At 47.3% G+C, this 19,065-nt stretch overlaps 1 protein-coding gene across 2 annotated transcripts in view; it reads left to right on the top strand.

Annotated features, from left to right (window-relative positions):
• Positions 1 to 8,348, top strand: part of DCAF10 (DDB1 and CUL4 associated factor 10) — a 43,696-nt gene extending 35,348 nt beyond the window's left edge. For both annotated transcript variants that reach the window (XM_075560180.1, XM_075560179.1), the window contains one exon: positions 1,611 to 8,348. In XM_075560180.1, coding sequence (XP_075416295.1) covers positions 1,611 to 1,979 — 369 coding nt within the window. In that variant the 3' untranslated portion in view covers positions 1,980 to 8,348. The remainder of the gene's footprint in view (positions 1 to 1,610) is intronic.
• The last annotated feature ends 10,717 nt before the right edge of the window (positions 8,349 to 19,065 follow it).

Consider the following 19,065-nt stretch of genomic DNA (forward strand, 5'->3'; position numbering starts at 1 on the left):
AAGTGGGTCTTCCGAAGGTGGCATTGACTAAAGGCTACAAGTCAAAGGGGAGAAGAGCCTTTGAACTTGGTGGAGGGAGAGGCGCTCTAGGCCTCAGAAAAGGTATGAGGAGTTTTTGAAAATCTCAAGATTGCTGATGCCCTCCTAAAAGTGCACCTGCTACATGATCACAGAAACCACAGACAGCTCAGGGAAGAGATTTGAAAGAATCTTAGCCTGGAAGACCCTCTGTTGGTGCTCTGGGTCAAGACAAGAAGGCATAAGTCCTCTGGGATAGCTGGTTCACTGGGATGACTTCTTGCAACAACGTTGTAACTTTGGCATTCTGGCAAGTCTTGTAAAAAGAAGGATCGCAGTGAAGTACACTGACTAAGATTGTGACAATTGTTAGGACTGCCCAAGGCAGTCTGATTTGCAGTGCAATCCCAATCCAGATCGCAACTTGTTCAGTGCCGCAAAAGAATTAACGAGAACCCAGATAAGGAGCTAAGCAAGACTGTAGAACACTGCTGTGCCTCAGTAAGAAACAACTCCAATAACTCAATCAAACAGTGGGCGAAGGACATGAACGAACAGTTCACCAATGACAACATCCATTGGCAGCAAACATGAAGAAATGCGTATGATCACCGACCCTGCGGGAGATGCAAGTCAAAACAATGACAAGGGCAGCCACATTCAAACAAAAACAGCATGCTGAAGAAGCCGAGGAGAAGCAGGGCCCCTCCTACACTGCTGGTAGCGCTGTAATACGTGTAGCACTGCCTCAACCAACTGGGAATAGAAGAGCTGTGCAACCCAGCGGTACTTCTGCTGGGGGTGTGTCCCAGAGAAGAAAGACTCATGACAGAAACAGACATGTACTCCCTTGGTCGCCTCCCGTCCGATAGCAAGAGGTTGGAAACAGCCCACGTTTACCCATCGGTTGAAGAATGGATAAAGAAGCTTTGGGGCACACATACAATGGGGTACTATGTATCCCTAAAAACAATGACAGGACCACAAAGCACCTTGGGTCCTGCCCAGATCTGGAGAACATTATACTGATGATCACAACAGGGCCAACATCAAAAAGACCAAGACAGAGACTTGACATTCCAAAGAGCACAGACTTTAAAGGTTGCCAAGCTGGGGAAGGAAAGAGAAGCAGCAGATTAGAAGGTCGACAGGTGTTAACTCGTTGAAAAGGAGAATGGAGGGTCTGCCAGAGGAACAGGAGAAGTTAGGGGTGGAGTAGAATGATGGGTAGACCTGGGGGGAGGGGGTATAGCCTTTGAATGCAGAGGTGTTGATAGGAAGTTAAACCCCACCCATCCACTCAATTCACAATTAAAAAAAAGCAAAAATTAGGAATGCCCAAAGCACTCATTAAGGCACTCTTTAAGGAGCCTTGACAGGGCTGTGGGCTACTAGCCACAAGGCCAGCAATTCCAACCCCCCAGCTGCTCAGGGAGAACCATGAGGCTGCCTGGTTTTCTAGAGACTTGCAGTCTTGCAAACCCTGTAAACTAGGGGGACTGCATCGGAGCTGGCTAGCTCACTGCCCTGGGTTTGCTGTGGGGGTCGCACTACTGGGGCCCTAACCTTTGTCTCTCACTTCTCTTCCCTAGTGGACTTGTGTCTACGAATTCCAAGAAGGTGCTCCCGTGCGACCTGTGTCACCTCGCTGCTCACTCCGACTAACGCATTACATTGAAGAAGCCAATGTAGGCAGGGGGTACATCAAAGAACTGTGCTTCAGCCCCGATGGGCGAATGATTTCTTCCCCTCACGGCTACGGAATCCGCCTCCTGGGATTTGACAAACACTGCAATGAACTTGTTGACTGTTTGCCCAAAGAAGCCAGTCCCCTTCGAGTGATTCGTTCCTTGTACTCTCACAACGATGTGGTCCTGACCACAAAGTTCTCTCCCACACACTGTCAGATTGCCTCTGGGTGCCTTAGCGGGCGGGTTTCCCTCTATCAGCCAAAGTTTTAGGCACAACTGACATCAAATAAGGAACTCCTCTGGTGTTTGACTTATAAATTACTTCAATTTAGGTGAAGTATTATCTTCTTAGAAGATCTTCTAAGTTTGGGTCACAATTCTGGTTCTTGTGGGTCCATTTTATACACCTGTGACCCGAGGCCGGGGGTGTCCAGCCTCCTACAGGCCTCTCCCATTGGAGGCTGGTGGCCGCAGCCTCTCGGCACCCCTGGGCCCGCCGGCCCTGTGCCTGGCCCGCCGGCCCTCGGGGTCCTTTGCATGGTAACTCCTTGTCACTTCTTTTGTTTCTCTCTTAGTATTTTTCTTTTTGATAATGTTTTTAGTGGTTTTGTTTTAATGTGAGTTTTGTGGGCATTTGGCAGGAGTTTGGATTGGGATAGGAGAAACTTGTGGCCACAGGAGCGAATGAAACCCTGAAGTTCGATGTTGGCATATTGGTTGTAGAACCAGATTTCATTTTCAGTTAATACTTGAATATACTTGACTTTTTAAAGTTGCTTTTATAGTTCTCATAAAGAGCACAGATACTGGTTATATTCTTCTCCTGGCCGTTTATTGGTTTTGCAACAAAGTGATTTTTTAGTTTGCCTGTTAGAAGTGATACAAAGTTTTTCGCCTTGAGAAGGATATTGCTCGCTGTGAAAGTCTAGAAAGAAGATTGCCATTTCTTTCTGTAATTTGCTCTGCTTCTGTCTGCCAGCCTCTGGCATTTTACTCCTGTCAGCAGCAGTAGAAAGGTGGGGAAGGGATGGACATGGCTCATTTCTTATGTACAGAAGAGGCTTATGGATCGGATAGCACAGTATCTGGCTGCAATAGCAATGTGACAAGTGTTCTGTATTTTCTATGCCGGGTTATTTCAGTCCCACAGGATGACATGGGACACGAGGGGCTATAGAAAAGTGCGTGGGAAAATTCCAGTTTTTTCCCATTCCATTTCCCACAAACTTTTGAAGTCCTCTCGCACTGTTGGTTTGAGGTCAAGGCAGAGTCAAGTGTGAAGGGGTAATATTTTACTTGACGCTCCTCCTTGAGCCAGCCTGCGCGTGGGCAGTAAAGGGAGAGTCGCAGTCTCCTTTCAGCTGACGTCAGAACAACAGTGAACAGTAACCAGGGTCAGGACGAGGTGCTGACAGACTAGGCTGACTGCTCTGTGAGGTCAGCCTTTCTCAGTCCCCGCCACAGTGAAGGTGGGCAGCTGCAGTCATTTAAATCATGTTCTCTTAGGCTGATTCTCAACTCACTGAGGAACTTGTGAAAAATGCAGAGACCTGAGCACTACGTTGGAGCTGCTAAACCAGGGCGGTGACCAGAATCATCTTTCTTTGGGCAGTTCCTTAACTGCCCTTGACAAACACTACCTTAAGGCAGTAAATACTTCTGTCCCAGCTGGTGCTTAACACAACTCCCAGAAAGATGTTTTGATTTTTCTATGTTTATGTTTTGTTTTGTTTTGTTTTCTTAAGTAAATGAAAATTAGTTTAGAGGTAGAAATAAACTTAAAATAGAATCAATCCCAGTTTGACGCATGAGAGAAGTTCAATGTCTTGCCCAGGGTTCACCCTGCCAAGTTGGCAGAGCCAGGACTTCATTTCAAGTCTCCTAATACCTTGCTCAGGGCAATTTCTACTGTATTATGCTGGCTGTTAATGACTTGTGAACACTTGATTCTGTCTGTAAGTTGTATTAGTGTGATCACTCTTAAACCGGCCAGTAGATTGCAAAAAGAAGTAAATGCTGAGTTATTCAGCCAGAAGGTGCAAAGTATTATAAATACTTTAGAAAATTTTAAGCAATTCAACTCCATTAATAAAAATGGTATTTCTTTGTAGGCCCTTCCGAACAGCCTTCTGTACAAGTGTGTATGCAAGTTAGGAACACTGCTGGCTGCAGAACAGGATTTTTTAATTACATCAGTTTGCCACTAATGTTTAAAAAAAATTGTAGATTTATTGTGGCCATTAAAAAAATGCCACAAAAGCACAGTGAAAACATAGGCATGTCGTAAACTTAGGGGGGAAAGTATTTAAAATAAAATTTTGGAGGAAAAAGCACTCAAGTGGTTATCATGAAAAATAAGCTACTATGTACAGTGACTGCTGAGGTTCAAAACAAGCCTGTAAATTGCGAGCCCTTTAGAACGAGCCCGTGTCAGAGGCCAGCCCCGCAGGCTGACCACCTCACTCATCCAAGCCTGTTACCGACCAGAAAGTAACCTGTTATGGCTCCCCCATGTCCACACCTTACCACCAGCCCTCACAATACTCTAGAAGGTAGACGGGAGGAAGCCGAGGGCTCGAGAAGCCCAGTGACTTGTCCTGGTCACAGAGGTGCCGCCCCGGGGCTCACCCCACCTCTGTGAGGCTCATCTGCGCTTCCTCCTCCACCACTTTGGCCTTTTGTTTGAAAAGAACATTAAATCAGCCTTCTGTTTGCTTAGCATCCACTGGAAGTGCTTTATTACAAAGCTGGCTTAGCTCTGTACCGTGTAACAGAACATCTGCAAGATTAAGAGTTTCCATGGAACCAGTATCAATACATGGCAAAACATATAGTTCACTCACTTAAAATTTTTTTTAATTACCTAAGAAGTACCTGCAAGGCACAGAAGGAAAAAGCAAAAAATTGATTTGAGAATTTTATATATATTTTATATATATTTTTCTTTTTTAATGTTCTTCATGGACCAATGGAGGTCAAGAATAGGTACAAAAAGTTTGGTTGCATCAAATAGCGGTGCATGGGAGCGAGTATCCGGGGGTACGCCCCATGATGGAGGTACTACAATAGGGATACCACTGCTGGTGTCCTACCCGGGGCATCACCAGCGCACGACGACCAGGCCTGTCGAGGCTTAGTCATTGGCTAGCAGTCTGCAAAGATCATGAGCCGGACTATGAGGCAAAGAATTTCTTCCTCACACTAAGGGATATAGAATCGACTTCCTGTTTCCCACACCTGAGGTCTAGGAAACTAGTTGGTGCGGATATGGCTTGTCCTTTGTTGTTCCCTACCCCAACTGGGTTCTCTGAATCCAGAAGAATGGAGGCCAGGCCTGCATCGCCCCCTCCAGGAGACGCGCTGCTGGGAGTGAAGCCTCCCTGATGGACCCATACCTGAGACTGGAGCTTTCTTGAGGAGGGTGCTGGTTTCCTTCTGGAAAAGATCCGGGGATGGACTCCTGGTCCTCTTCTACGGTACTCTGAGTGTCCCTTGAGTTCTCTGGCTTCAACTCCGCCGTGTTCGCTCTGCTTACTGTCACAAGTTGACAAGGGGTGGTGGAGGTGGGGTCTGCCCACCTGGGTCCTGAGTTTGCTGGCTTCCAGGCCGGGAGGTGGGGCTGATTTATCCCAGGTGATGTACTGCCACAACTGTCCATCTTCATTTAGAGCGGTGGGCCCTGATCTGTTGATCTTGCCTCATTCAGCTAGTTGAGAAGCTTCAGCTGGCCATGGTCTTGTTCCCACTGGGCTTGGTTGATCTCACTCTGATCAACACATTCCCTCCAAATGGCCTCCTCTCCCTCAGACGAGTTGTTCGGCCTGATTTCCCAGTCATCGCTACGTTTCCGAGGCTCCGTTTCTGCCTGGTGGGTGATCGACAGAAGAGACCCCCTAGAGCAATCCCTGATCGCCGCAGGAATCACCCGTGTTTAGGGCAACCTGAGCAGGCGAGCATGGAGGCCGTGGCTGACGCTGCAGGTCATGGATGCATTACTCAGAGGCTGTTCTCCCTCCCTCTCACCCTCCCTTGTCCTGGGCTAAAGGGTGAATTTTAATACTTCCATTTTTTGTGAGCGATAATATAAATGAGAACATTCTGCACCATGAGCCCAGAAAAGCCAAGATTGCTCCACAGCACTAGCAATGATGGTATCACCCACAACGGTTCCAGCCTGCTGGCAGAGGGCATGGTGTACTAGACAGAATCTCATAAGGACATTGGCAAAGGGGTCTGTAAGCAACTCTCAAAGTGGCCGGAATCCAAATCCTCCAGCCTCTGGATTAGTGATATCACCTGGTTCTCTAATGGTTGAAAGGAGTTTTCGACTTGGCTGCAGGGCACGGCGCCAGTTCCAAGCTTGGGTAGAATCAGGGTCAGGTACGGAATGAATGTGACCAAGTAGGCCTGGGTTGGGAGGTCCTTGACGACCTGAACAAGCCTGTCTGGGAATTCTAGCCCCTGGGGAGCTGATGGAGGGGCTGCTCCAGAGAATCATGGGCATGCTTTGGAATTCATAACGACAAGGTGTTGCCCGAATGCACTTCCCGCCATCAGGGTCACATCACCCTGATGCGGGAAAAGCAGATTAACATGACCTACAGGGGATCACAGATGTCATCCACAGCAGTCCCATCCCAGCTTCTAGACATGCAATGATTTGGTTAATCCACCCGTTAGTTCCCTCTCTGTGGAGAACTTTATTCTTTATCCTAGGGGGAATTCCGCATTCCCAGACATCTGAGCCCAGTGTGTCATTCAGGATGGAATGCATGTTGCAAATCATACTCTCTAACCTTAACACTCCTCAGAATTCAGAACTAACAGCCAGAAAACTCGGCAAAACGGTCAGCTTTCTCCACGAGGTGTCATGCTCAAAAAGTGGTCAGAGAATCTGAACCCAGAAATAGGGCTTCGTGAGTACTACAGGACTCAGCCGACCATTTCAAGGTCCTCTCAGTGTGCAACGTCTAACCTGGTGTGATTTACTCTCGGTGTGATCCAGTCATTCAGGATGACTGGTAAATACAAACGGCCTTCTTTTTAAAGCATATGAATTGTTCTGTTTTTAAAGGCTTTTTTGCAGAACAATATTTATGGCAATGTTATGGTGTTAAGATCAAATATATTGGTGTTCCTTAAGTTCAATTGAGAAAATGAAGTGGCTGGCTTCTGTTCAAGTTCTTTAAGTATGGGTGATCTGTCATTTCTCCTTGTTGCACCCCTGACTAAAGGGTCTCCCCAAATTCTTGGAAAACAAACAAAGGTAAAGTCCATCGTCTGCTATGCTGCTTTGTGGAGCTGAGATTGCTGTCATGGTTCGAGGTGCCCTAGAAAGTACAATGGGGGAAATGTTCTGCTTGCCCCGGAGAACCTTGGTTCTGCGTTAGCCTTCAGACAGTATTGGCATCTGTATGGATCTGCTAAGCTGGTGTTCTACGGGAATCCAAATCTGATCATTTACTGCTGACAATCGTCCCGTTTGTTGACCAGCAGTCACTGAGTGAGTGCTGTGACAGGTCATCCAATAGCACCCTGTCTCAAAAAATACCAGATATATGCATTTTTTTTATAATTGCTCCATATCTAAGTGCCAAAATTTTAAACTTGTAGTTTTGATGAAAGTCTTTCAGATATGTTAGTATATTTCCCTGCCTTCTTAAAGAGCATGCTCAGTTGCAATTCCCATTTTCCCGATAAGAGGTAAAGCTATATTCATAATACGCTGTTACAAATACCCAATGAGCTCTAATATATGTCAAACACTTCGTAAGATGTAAAGGGCTATAACAAATGTATGCCGCTAGTAATCGTATCAATTACTATTAAATGATTCAGCCCTGAAGTATGTACATCCATTTGCCCCAGATTGCTGTTTTTTTGTGTTTTTAAAAACTTTTTTTTGTACTTATTCGTAGTCTGTGCTGTCTCTTGCCCCAACACCTGCATGCCTGCTTGTGGCAGGCACCTCCTCCCCCACCCCCAGAATGAGCCATGTTCACCTGTGTGATGTGCAGCATGAGATGACACGCCGCCCAGGAGGCCGGGTGCTCATTCCTGACTGCTCTCCCACGGTCACTGTGAGCTACTGCGTTGGAGAAGCTCCCATGCGGGCTCTGGCTGGTGGTTCTATCCAGCTGCCGCTAAGGGAAGTGCTCCAGCCGAAGGTGCTGCCGGAGTGGGGAACAGCGCAGTGTGCCAGGGTACAGCCCAACCCACTCCGAGGCTCTGCCTCCTGTGAGGGAGGAAGGCATCAACATAGCCAGAGAGACTTGAGAACTTAAGATGCCATAAATTTAGTCAGGAATTAACTGCTCATGGCACCACACGGTGTTAAGCAGAAATGGTTTCGTCTTGTTGCAAGCTAAAGCTGTGCCAAGTTGTATATTCTCAAGATGATGCTAAATGATGTCCATTGCACCCATTCGAATGATACTGGCAGTTTCAAAAGGAAATCTGAAATGTTTATGCTGTTTTTAGTTGTGAAGTCATTAGTTGTAGAAATGAGAGTTGTATCAAAAGCCCGAGTGAACACATCTAATATACACAACCTTTTATGTATGTGTATATAAGTGTCACCATAACATAAATTGTTATCCAAAGAGAAGAAAATCATTAAACTTTTTTTTTTAATTCAAATCTGGTCTAAGGTCTTTAAAATATTTTAAGCTTTCCTAAGGTTTGTCCTCATCCAGATTCCATGGTTTGTAATGCAAAAGGTCAGCATTTTAATCTTTGAGAAGTTACTGTGTCTTCCATTTCTAAACCGCTTCCTGGCAAATTTTAGATTCATTTTTGGGAAATTGGGAAGGTTGCAGACAATGTACCAACACGCTAAAAGTTTTCACCCTAGGCTCTGAGGTGCTGTCTGTTCTGAGGTTAGACTGTCAGCTCCTGGTGGGCAGGCCTGCTCTCCGTTATTCTTGTCCCCATGGCCAGGTGCACGGCCCAACACGGAGTGGTGGCTCTGTAACTACCTGCTGAGTGCTTCAACGAGGCCTTCATTGCATGGGGCCTTAGGTTCCTATGAATCCTGAGCGTGTCTACAGGAGTCAGCCACGGACTCAGTTTAATCAACTGATGCTGGTCAGGTAAGGTTTTTTTTACCTGATCATAGGTGGCCGAGTCTTCCTAACTGAGCTGCGAAGAAGAAACAACACAGTTTTCATTCAACATTCATTTGAATGACCACTACACACCCTTGTCGAGTACGAGGGTCGAGGTCCGCGGCCGCTTCAGCCTCCTGTAGACTGCAGCTAGCGACCCCTTGCTTTGCCAGGTTTTAACCTTCTGTGGTTACTGGCTTTTCAATTTGTTCTGGGCTCACCGATTACATAGCTAGTCAGCATAGGTGTTGGTACCTTGATAAGATAGAAAACAAAATAATGAGGGTTATGTCTTCCCTACTACAGGAAGTCACATCCATTGAAAACTAGTCACCAACTGAGTGACTTAAGCCAAGAGACCTAAAACCTAAAATTAACCATAATACACTCCCCCCACCCCCGAACTTGGTAACAGTTCAGAAGTCAAGAAGCTTCCTAAAATTATGGTCGGCTTTGCCTTTTCAGTTGATTCTTAGAGGTTTAATAAGCTTTTATATTAATATGTACATTGAATATTTTGGTATGAGTGTACCTCATAATGTGCTTTTAAGAAGTAAATACTCCCCCAGAGGACAGCACTGAAGCTGCAGCTCGGGGAGAGGGACATGTCTGATCGGAGCACACGGGAGCAAATGAAAGGGGAGGAAGAGAGAGTGGAGCACATCCTGGCCCACCAAGCTTTGAGGGCGATAGCCCTGCTCCGAACAGCCAATGCACAGAGAGGACCGTGTGGCCAGCCCCACTATGAGACATGACATCCCCCCCTGACCCATGGACCTACAGGGGACAACACTGGAGCCACAGTGTGGGAATCACGCCCATCTGACCGCACCACACGGAGGCACCACACGGAGGCATGCAGCAGAACAGCAAGGGGAGCAGAGCAAGGAAGCCCCTAGGGAATACCCAGAACACGGGCAGGGCGTGGCACCCCACCAGACTTGACTGGAAAACACTCTTAAAAGTCAACAAACAGACCTTGAACTATTTATGAGCTTTTCTTTTTGACCCTTTTTGTTTTGCTTTCTTTTGCTCTGCATTCTTTTGTGCATATTATTATCTCTGCAGGTCTATCTATAGAAGATAGGTGGGATCAACAATCTGGAAGAGAAAACAACTGGACAGTTGGGGTAGATATGGGAGAGGGGGAGGGGGGAAAGGAAGTGGGTTAAACCCAGGGACAAGGGAACAAGTGATCCAACATCCATGGTTAGGAGGGTATAGGAGGGCCTGGTAGGGCTAGGTCAAGGGCAATGTAACAGGAATTACTGAAACCGAAATGAAGGCTGAGCATGATAGTGGGACATGAGGAAAGTCAAAAGAAATAGGAAAGAACTAGGAGGCAAAGGGCATTTATAGAGGTCTAAATACAGGCAGTACATATGTAAATATATTTTTATATGATGGGGAAGTGGATCTATGTGCATATATTTATAGGTTTAGTATGAAGGTAGCAGATGGATATTGGGCCGCCACTCAAGTACTCCCTCAATGCAAAACACTTTGTCCTATTAACCTGTCATTCCATGATGCTCACCTTCCCGACAGGATTTCTGAAGACAAAGCGGGTCCATAAGCAAATGTGGTGAAGAAAGCTGATGGTGTCCAACTACCAAAAGATAAAGCTTCTGGGGTCTTAAAGGCTTGAAGACAAACAAGCAGCCATCTAGCTCAGAAGCAGCAAAGCCCACATGGAAGAAACACCAGCCTGTGTGATCACAAGATGTCAAAGGGATCAGGCATCAAATAACAAAAAATCCTATCATTGTGAATGAGGGGGAGTGCGGAGTGGAGATCCAAAGCCCAACTGTAGGCAACTGGACATCCTTACAGAAGAGTCTTGGGAAGGAGAGGAGCCAGTCAGGGTGCAGTGTAGCAACAATGCAACATACAACTTTCCTCCAGTTCTTTAATACTTCCGGCCCCCACTATCATTCCCAATTCTACATTACAAATCAAGCTGAACCGGAAGATGTGCACTGGTACAGATGGGAACTGGAAACACGGAATCCAGGACATATGGACCCCTCAGGACCAGTGGTCAGAGTGGCGATACTGCGAGGGTTGAGGGAAGGTAGGGTAGAAAGGGGGAACCAATTACAAGGATCTACATATAACCTCCTCCCTAGGGGCCGGACAACAAAAAATGTGGGTGAATGGAGACATTGGAAGTATAGGACATGACAAAATAATTTATAAATTATCAAGGGTTCATGAGGGAGGGAGGTGGGAAAAAATGAGCTGATACCAAGTGCTCAAGTAGAATGAAAATGTTTTGAGACTGATGGTGGCAACAAATGTACAAATTTGTGCTCGACACAATGGATGAGTGAATATGTGGGTTTCCTTAAGAGTTGTATGAGCTCCCAATAAAATGATTTTTTTAAAGTAAGTACTATGAAACATTTGACACACTTTCTGTGTGTGGTTAACCTACTTAAAAAGTTGATTTAGGCAAATTTGCCTTAAGTCATAGTTTAAATCTTTTGTTTAAACTTCCTGGGTGTGCAGTTTCAGACCAGAATGGACTTTGGTCATCATAAAGCTGCCCGAGGCAGGGACTGGGAGGGTGGCTCCAACCATGATCCTCTTGTCAACTCTGAAGACGACGCAGCCACCACCAGCACTAAGTGGGGGCACGTGCCAGATTCCGATGAGTGAGGGACTTCCAAAGGTGTGTGTGAATGTTGGGGACAAAAGGTAGTGGGATCTGCCCACACACTTTTCAAAGCTTTGTGTGTGTGCCCTTGTGCTGACCTCTTCGTGCACATCACAAAACAGCCACAGATGAAAAAGGAAATATTAAAAAATAGGAAGAATGTCCCCTGCCTCTCCAAGGTCCATCTTGGGAAGGCCACTGCCCTGTCTGCAACTGAGACTGGGCCCTTTCCACGAACATCCTGTATGGCTACGTCTGATTCTGGCTCATGTTCCAACCACTGATGGGTCCATTCCCTATGGAGGATCTTGTTTGTTGAACCTTATAAATGATTGATTCCCTGGCAGTTGTATTCATATCAACAGGAGGCCAGGTTGATGGTTTGACTTCTCTTTGTTGAGCTGTGTGCAGTGATGGTTGCCAGGCAGATGACCTTGGAATATGCTGTTTTTATCATTGTTTCCCAGAGTGACGTTTGCTCATTTTATGTCACTGTAGGATGGCTGGCTAAGAGACTGTACTATTTTCATTTACCAGAAAAGTAAGTCATATTTGGAATACTAATTTTTTTATTATTATTGAATACTTTTATTTGGGGCTCTTACATCTCGTATCACAATCCATACATTCCTCCATTGTGTCAAGCACATTTGTACATATGCTGCCATCCTCATTTTCAAAGCATTTTCTTTCTGTTTGAGCCCTTGATATCAGCATGCTCCCTCCCCCGCCCACCTGCCCTCACGAACCCTTGATAAGTTATAGATTATTATTTTCATATCTTAATCGTCCTGTCGCCCTTCACCCACTTTCCTGTTGTCTGTCCACCTGGGAGGGGGTTATATATGTTGATCCTTGTGATCAATTCCCCCTTTCTCTCCCCACCTCCCCCTTATCCTCCTGGTATCTCTGCTCATTTTGGGCCCTGAGGGGTTTATCTATCCTGGATTTCCTGTGTTTCGGGCTCTTATCTGTAGCAGTGTGCATGTTCTGATCTAATCTAATTTGCAATGTAGAACTGAGTAGGGGAGGAAGCATTAAAGAAGTAGAGGAAAGTTGTGTGTTTCATCAGGGCTACACTGCACCCTGACTGGCTCGTCTCCTCCCCGTGACCTTTCTGTGAGGGGCTGTCCAATTGTCTACAGAAGGGCTTGGGTCTGCACTCCATGCCCCCCTCTCCCCATTCACATTGGGTATGATTTTGTTCTGGGTCTTAGATGCCTGATAGCTGAGCCCATTGACACCTCATGATCACACAGGCTGGTGTGTTCCATGTGGGCTTTGTTGCTTCTCAGCTAGATGGTCGCTTGTTTTCCTTCACGTCTTTAAGACCCCAGATGCTATATCTTTTGATAGCTGGACACCATCAGCTTTCTTCACCGCATTTGCTTATGCACCCATTTGTCTTCAGCGATCCTGTCAGGAAGGAGAGCATCACAGAATACAGGATTATTAGAACAAAGTGTTCTTGTGTTGAAGTAGTACTTGAGTCGAGGCCCAATGTCCATCTGCAACCTTAATTCTTAACATACAGATATGAGTACATAGTTTTAATCCCCTCTCATTATATATACATATATATATTTACATATGTACATGTCTGTATTTAGACTTCTATAAATGTCCTTTGCCTCCTGGCTCTTTCCTCTATTTCCTTTTACTTTCTTCTTGTTCCCACCGTCATGTTCGGCCTTCGTTTGAGTTTACTAATTCCTTGCTGCTATATTGCCCTTGATTAAACCCCAGTAGGCATCTCCATTGATTTGTTTACTTGTTCCCTTGTCCCTAGGTTAGTTTCCTCCCCCCCCCCTTTCTCCCACTACCCCTTCTCCTTTATCTCCCTGGGACCATCCCATTCTTTTAGTCTGAATCGTTTATCCTGCCTGTCTTACCTAGATAGACGTGCAGAGACATTACTGTTTGGGCCAGGTCTGGTCAGTGTGGCCCTTTCCCCAGGTCTCCAGGAAGATGGCCTGCTGGACTGTACAGCTCCTTCCCCCAGCATCCCCAGGCCAGTGAAGCTTTTTTCTGCTTTTGTTTTCTTTTTGGGGGAGCCCCCCTCGGCATATATTCCTGTCATGGTCAATGTGTAACGGGATGAGCCATTGTAAGCGGGTTTCTACGTGTACAGGTCATTGGCATCAACTACATTCACAATGTTGTGTAGCCATTGCTACCATCTAGTCTCAGAATGTTTTCTTCACCCACACAGAAAGTCCACCAAGTGAGCAGTAGCTTCTTGTCCCCCACCTTCACCCCAGCTCCTGCTAGGCCGAAAATCTACTTTCTTATCTCTCTGTATTCGCATATTTTAGATACTTTCTATTAGTGGAATCAGACAATATTTGTCCTTCTGTGTCTGGCTTATTTTAAAAACCTGTGTGAGTTAGGTGATGGTTACAGAGCAGATCACTAGTCGTACCTTCAACAACTCACACCTGTTCCCGTTGCTCTTCTTCCTTTCATACTGACCCTGTGAAGTGCGTTGTTGGCTAGATTCTGTCCTGATCTGCTCTCCCACAGGGTGGATTTGTTCCTGACTTGGAGGGTGATTAAGGGCCATAGTCTCAGGGTCCCACCTGTCTGTCCAACCAATAAGCCTTGGCTCTTAAGATTCTGAGTTTGAGTCCCCATTTTCTCTCATTGTACCCAGGACCTAATGTGATCCTTTTCACAGTAGTTTGACAAAATATTTTCAAGGAGCATCCCTGGGTTAGAACTGCATTCCCTTTTATGCCAGACATATCCCATTATGAAGATCACTCTGTTGTTTGTTCTTTCTGAGATCGTATGTTGCTGGCTCCGTCAGCTGTCGAGAAGCACTGCGTTGCGTCCAGGGCACTCCTGTGTCTGTGTGTCACTAGCCCCTTGGACCGTGGCCCTCGTTAGCACTCTTTGAGGTCTCTCTGTAGCTAATCTCCTTGTGCTGTTTAGAAAGTTGGATTTGGGGGTTTGGTTTGGTTTGACATCAAAGAACCCTAGGGGTGCTGTCAAAGCAGCATGAGACTGCTGACGACAAAGAGGGGGTTCACACCCATCAGGTAGCCCGAGGGAGAAAGCAGCAGCTCCTGTGAAGATGGGCAGCCTCGGAAACTGCACTGGGTCACTGTAGATCAGAATCCATCCGATTGCTGTGGGGTTTTATTTCTAGTTTAAAAAATGATTTCTTCTGCCATAATACTCATGAAAATCCTTTTCTAGCTCCTACTGCTGCTGTTGCTTTTTGCTACCAATTTAGAGGCTGGCTGCACAGGACACACCTGTAGCTCATGGTGCTGGAGGTCAGAGTTCAAATCAGTCGGCCTCACTGAGCTCGAGCCTGGTGTCAGCAGGGCTGGGCTCCTTTGAGGGCTCACCGGGAGAACCCTTTTCCTGCTTTCCAGCGTCAGGGGCTGTCTGCGCCCCCTCCCCTGGCTCGTGGCCTTGGCTTCCATCGTCAGAGCCAGCTGCAGAGCATCTCCGGTTGCCAGCTGTTGGCTGTTAGGGCTTTTGTGATTGCACTGACCTAACCCAGGCACAGCTTCCCACTGTAGAGTCAACAATTTAGCGACCCGGCTCACTGCAGCCCTGGCCATACTGCACCACAGCCTCAGATTCTGGCTGTGCTGGGTAATACAGGTCTGGCGTCATCCTCCACAGCCTCCTCGCAGATGAGTACTGCTACTTCCCCACCGACAGATGAGGAGCTAAGGAAGGCTTAGGTTAACTTACTGAAAGTCATAAAACTACTGTCTGCTAGACTCCTACCCAGCTCTGTCTGACTTCGAATCTTAGCCTAATCTCTGTGCTTTTGTGATTGTGTCCGTAAACGTTCACTGCAGGTAAAATTTAGAGAGGGGTGAGTGCCGCTGGTTACACACCATTTACACCTGAGGGGAGTTGTCGTTCAACTTCATGATTATGTGAAATTCTACTTGTGAAAAAGCTGAAATGCTGCTTCTGTGTTTAAGGGTTTCTCCCCCCCAGACTTCTCTCCTAGGGCCAAGCTATTTTTCGTTTACAGCTTTTAAAACCAGTAACAGCTTAAAATACCAATGGGACACCACTATGCAAATTGACATCAGAATAGACATTTTTGGAACATTACGCAGTTAGTTGTTGCAGCTCAAAAAAATGACACATTGAGACAAAAGAAATCCAGAATCTTATGAAAGTTCAAAAACCATAGCTTAAAACTGGCTGCATGGCTTAGACTCCCTTACTCCGGAGTCACACATCCTTTCTACAACACTGGGTGAGTGGTGGGCATTGTGTAGGCCATCAGTGGCCAGTGGGCATCTAATACGAAGGACCAAGGACATGATGGGTAAACTGGCAGTCTTCCCCACTGGGCATGGGGGCAGAGACAAACCACTTGCCTATACAATTACCTAGGGGGCTTCAGCATCCCCCCTGCTCCTCTGGAAGCAATCCACACTGTCCCAGCCCTCTAGGAAGAGTCAGCCTTTGCCCGCTTCTCTTGGTCACCGCTGTGGCACATTACTCAGTCTGACTGCGTTCATGGTGGGACCTCATTCTGGGAGAGGCTTCAGGCAACCCCTCACTCCCGACACCGCACCCCTCATGGGGTTCTTAATCTTCAGTCCACACTGGGCCTGTCCCTGACTTGTTCTCTAGGCCACTCATCACCCTGCGGAAGCCCCCCCCCAAAAAAGGTGCTGCACTATAGCAGGCCTCAGAAGCAATCCCCCAGCGAGCTGGTAAAAATCTGATGCCTGGTGGGCCTTTATTAGGTTATCTGGGCTAAGGGTCTCAAATGTATATTTCTCCCCCCCCCCCTTTTTTCAAATGTATATTTCTAACCAATTCTTGCCCAGTTGAGAACCACAGACAAAGCAAACACAGTGTAGATTTCAGTGTGTGATAGCGCAGAGCTGGGTCTCTGGGCAGATGCAGAGGATCTGGGTTTGGGATTATGGGTGGATGGCAGCTAAGAGCCCTCTTGGAATGGTGGGCTACATGCACTGGGCTGCTCCAAGGTTAGAAGTTCAAACCCACCAGCTGTTAGGAGAGAGATGAGGCTTTCTGCTCGGTCCAGTAAAGATTTACAGCCTCAGAAATCCACAGAGACAGTTCTCCCCTGTCCATAGAAGATGCTCAATGACTGAGTTTGTTTTGTGTTTGGGGCTAAAGTGGTGTTCAAATGACTAAGCAGTTTAAGCAGGAACAGACCTGGTGCCTCTTGGCCTAGTTCCCTGGGGAAGCCCTCCCAGTGCTGGGTCAGGCCATGGATCGGCAACTGTTGTTAACAATGATGGCCCACCCCAAACCTTACCTTTTGTGCAGATTTTACTGTGAAACAAAGAATCAAACTGTCATCCAGTCTATTCAGACTCATAGCTCCCCTACAGGCTTCGAGCTGTCGATTGTTGTGGGACGGATTGGCCTTGGGGTTAGTAGGCTAGCCCCTCATCTGCTATGCTGCCAGGGTCGGTTCTTTTTGTCTGTGGAATACATGAAATACAAGTGTCGGTTCTCAAGCAGCTATCACCCAAGCAGGCTCTTCTTGCATACTCAAGTAAGGAAGAGCTGGCTTTCCTGACATTCCATGGTACTGGCCGGAAACCCTGATGCCCGCCCTGGCCCCCGTGGGGCAGGAGGGGCCTCCTCCCATGGGGGAGTCTAGCAAACAATCACGTTGGGAGGCCAGCCCTGTCACAATCTAGGGACATGCGACAACAGAGGCGAGGGAGGGAGGTAGGGAGGAGCGGGGGCCAGGATCATTATTAGTGGGAGGCCATGGCTTTTGCCGTCAGCAGGTCAGGTTGTCCTGGCAGTTGGACATTGACCTAGCAGACAGAATGAGCTACAGGGGACTTCTTGATGCACTGCTGACAGGAAGCGCTCTGTACCCATTGGCTTATGAAAATGCTCAAACAGACCAGCAAGGCTGGAAGACGTGTGTAGTGGCCCCCCCACTGACCCGAGATCCTGCCATTAACATCTGACTCGGCTTCTCTGCCACTCCTTACAGCTGGCTGTGATGCAGTTTGCATACCGTAAACGGAAGACTACTCCCGCCTCCAAAAATTCCTTGGCATACATATTGCTTACTGGAGTACACGTCACATTTCTGTTGGACATGAAATTTGCACAAATATTGAGTACCTTTGTTGAGGTTAGACAAATGTATACGCATAGCCTAGGCCCCTGTGCAGATGCAGGCTGGTACCATCAGGCCGGAGCATTCCCCCATCATTCCTTCCCAGACACTCGCCACCCGCGCCAAGTCTGTCTCCATCTCTTCCCCATCACCTGCAGATTGGCCTCTTCTAGAAACTGGTGGGAAATGCCTCCCTGTATTTCCCCAGGGCTAGAACCATGGACCTCAAAACTGCCTGTCTCAAAGGAGATTTTACAGTACAGAGAAGACCTAAGGCTACCTTTCTAAACAAAGTGGGGGGCTGGGGAGGGGAAACGGATGAAAATCGCCATAAAAATCATTGAAGCCTTTGTTGAAAATAAAAGAATGCAGGGGTCCCATTGCTCCCCCTATCTGCCACCGGCTCTCCTCCATCCTGGAGGCGGCACCTCCTCCTCTCTAAGTGCCCCAGAGAAATCTGCCCTCGGCTTACGCCCAGTCCACCGCAGTCCGGTATCCTCAAGGGACTCGCATCGTGTCCCTTTGAAGTGTTCTTTGAATTGGAGGTACCACAAGTCCAAAGGGGGGAGGGCAGGTGGAATTCCCCTAGGGCAGAGCTCTTCCTGCCCATGAACAAGGAGCGGGTGCCCGCCTCGATGGACGGAAAATCCTCACCACTTGGTGGGTCTCTAACTCACCAGTGGAGTCTCCAGTAGTCTTCAGTCCTCTTCCCAGTGAGCCCCTGGATCCTGTGTCCTTTGAGAAAAAATGTGTCAAGGCCCCTTTTCAATCCCAGACAATAGCTGCCGTCACCTGAGGTGACTTCTCTGCCTTGAAGTCGCCAGTGTTTCCATAAACCTCTTCTTGGAAGGTACTAATGGCAGAGACATGTCTAAGCTCTGTTCACAATCTACCCGTGTCTCAACTGCAACCCTGGTGGCAATGCGTGTGGACTTACCCTCTCAAGTCCCTTGATTTGATAGACTGACCTCTGTATCTTTGGGGCCCTGCTCCTAACACAGGGGACATGCCCCAATAATCTGAACCCAGGGTGGCCAAAGCCCTCAGGAGCTGCCAACATCAGTAGACCTGACCTTCGACTGCCTGGCATTGCTCCAGGGAGGAAACGGATCTGAGCACCTCATTTTATCCACAAGTCACCAGCGAAAGGGACTGTGTTCCCAGTGTCCCTGATGCTCCGGTTCCAAAGTGTGAGCTCTTACTTAGTGGTGATGAAGATGGGGTGCCTGAGAACCCCACCGACCTGCCAGTTCTCCATGTCATTTCCTCAGGAAATTGGTGAGAGGGATAAGGAGAAGTCTGCAACTTCTTTTGGCCCGGGGCCACAAACTGCCTGTTCTTACAGGTAGAGGGAACCTGGGAGAGAAGTCTCTTTTCTTGTGTCATTTTACCTTCCGTGTCTACTCAAAAGCAGGCATGTTCCTCGAGGAAAGAAGTGCTCGAGTTGAACCTTTGGTGATAAATGGGCTGAACTGGGCACAAGCCCAA

This window comes from Tenrec ecaudatus, chromosome 10, assembly GCF_050624435.1.
Source record: "Tenrec ecaudatus isolate mTenEca1 chromosome 10, mTenEca1.hap1, whole genome shotgun sequence".
Taxonomy (NCBI): Eukaryota; Metazoa; Chordata; class Mammalia; order Afrosoricida; family Tenrecidae; genus Tenrec; species Tenrec ecaudatus.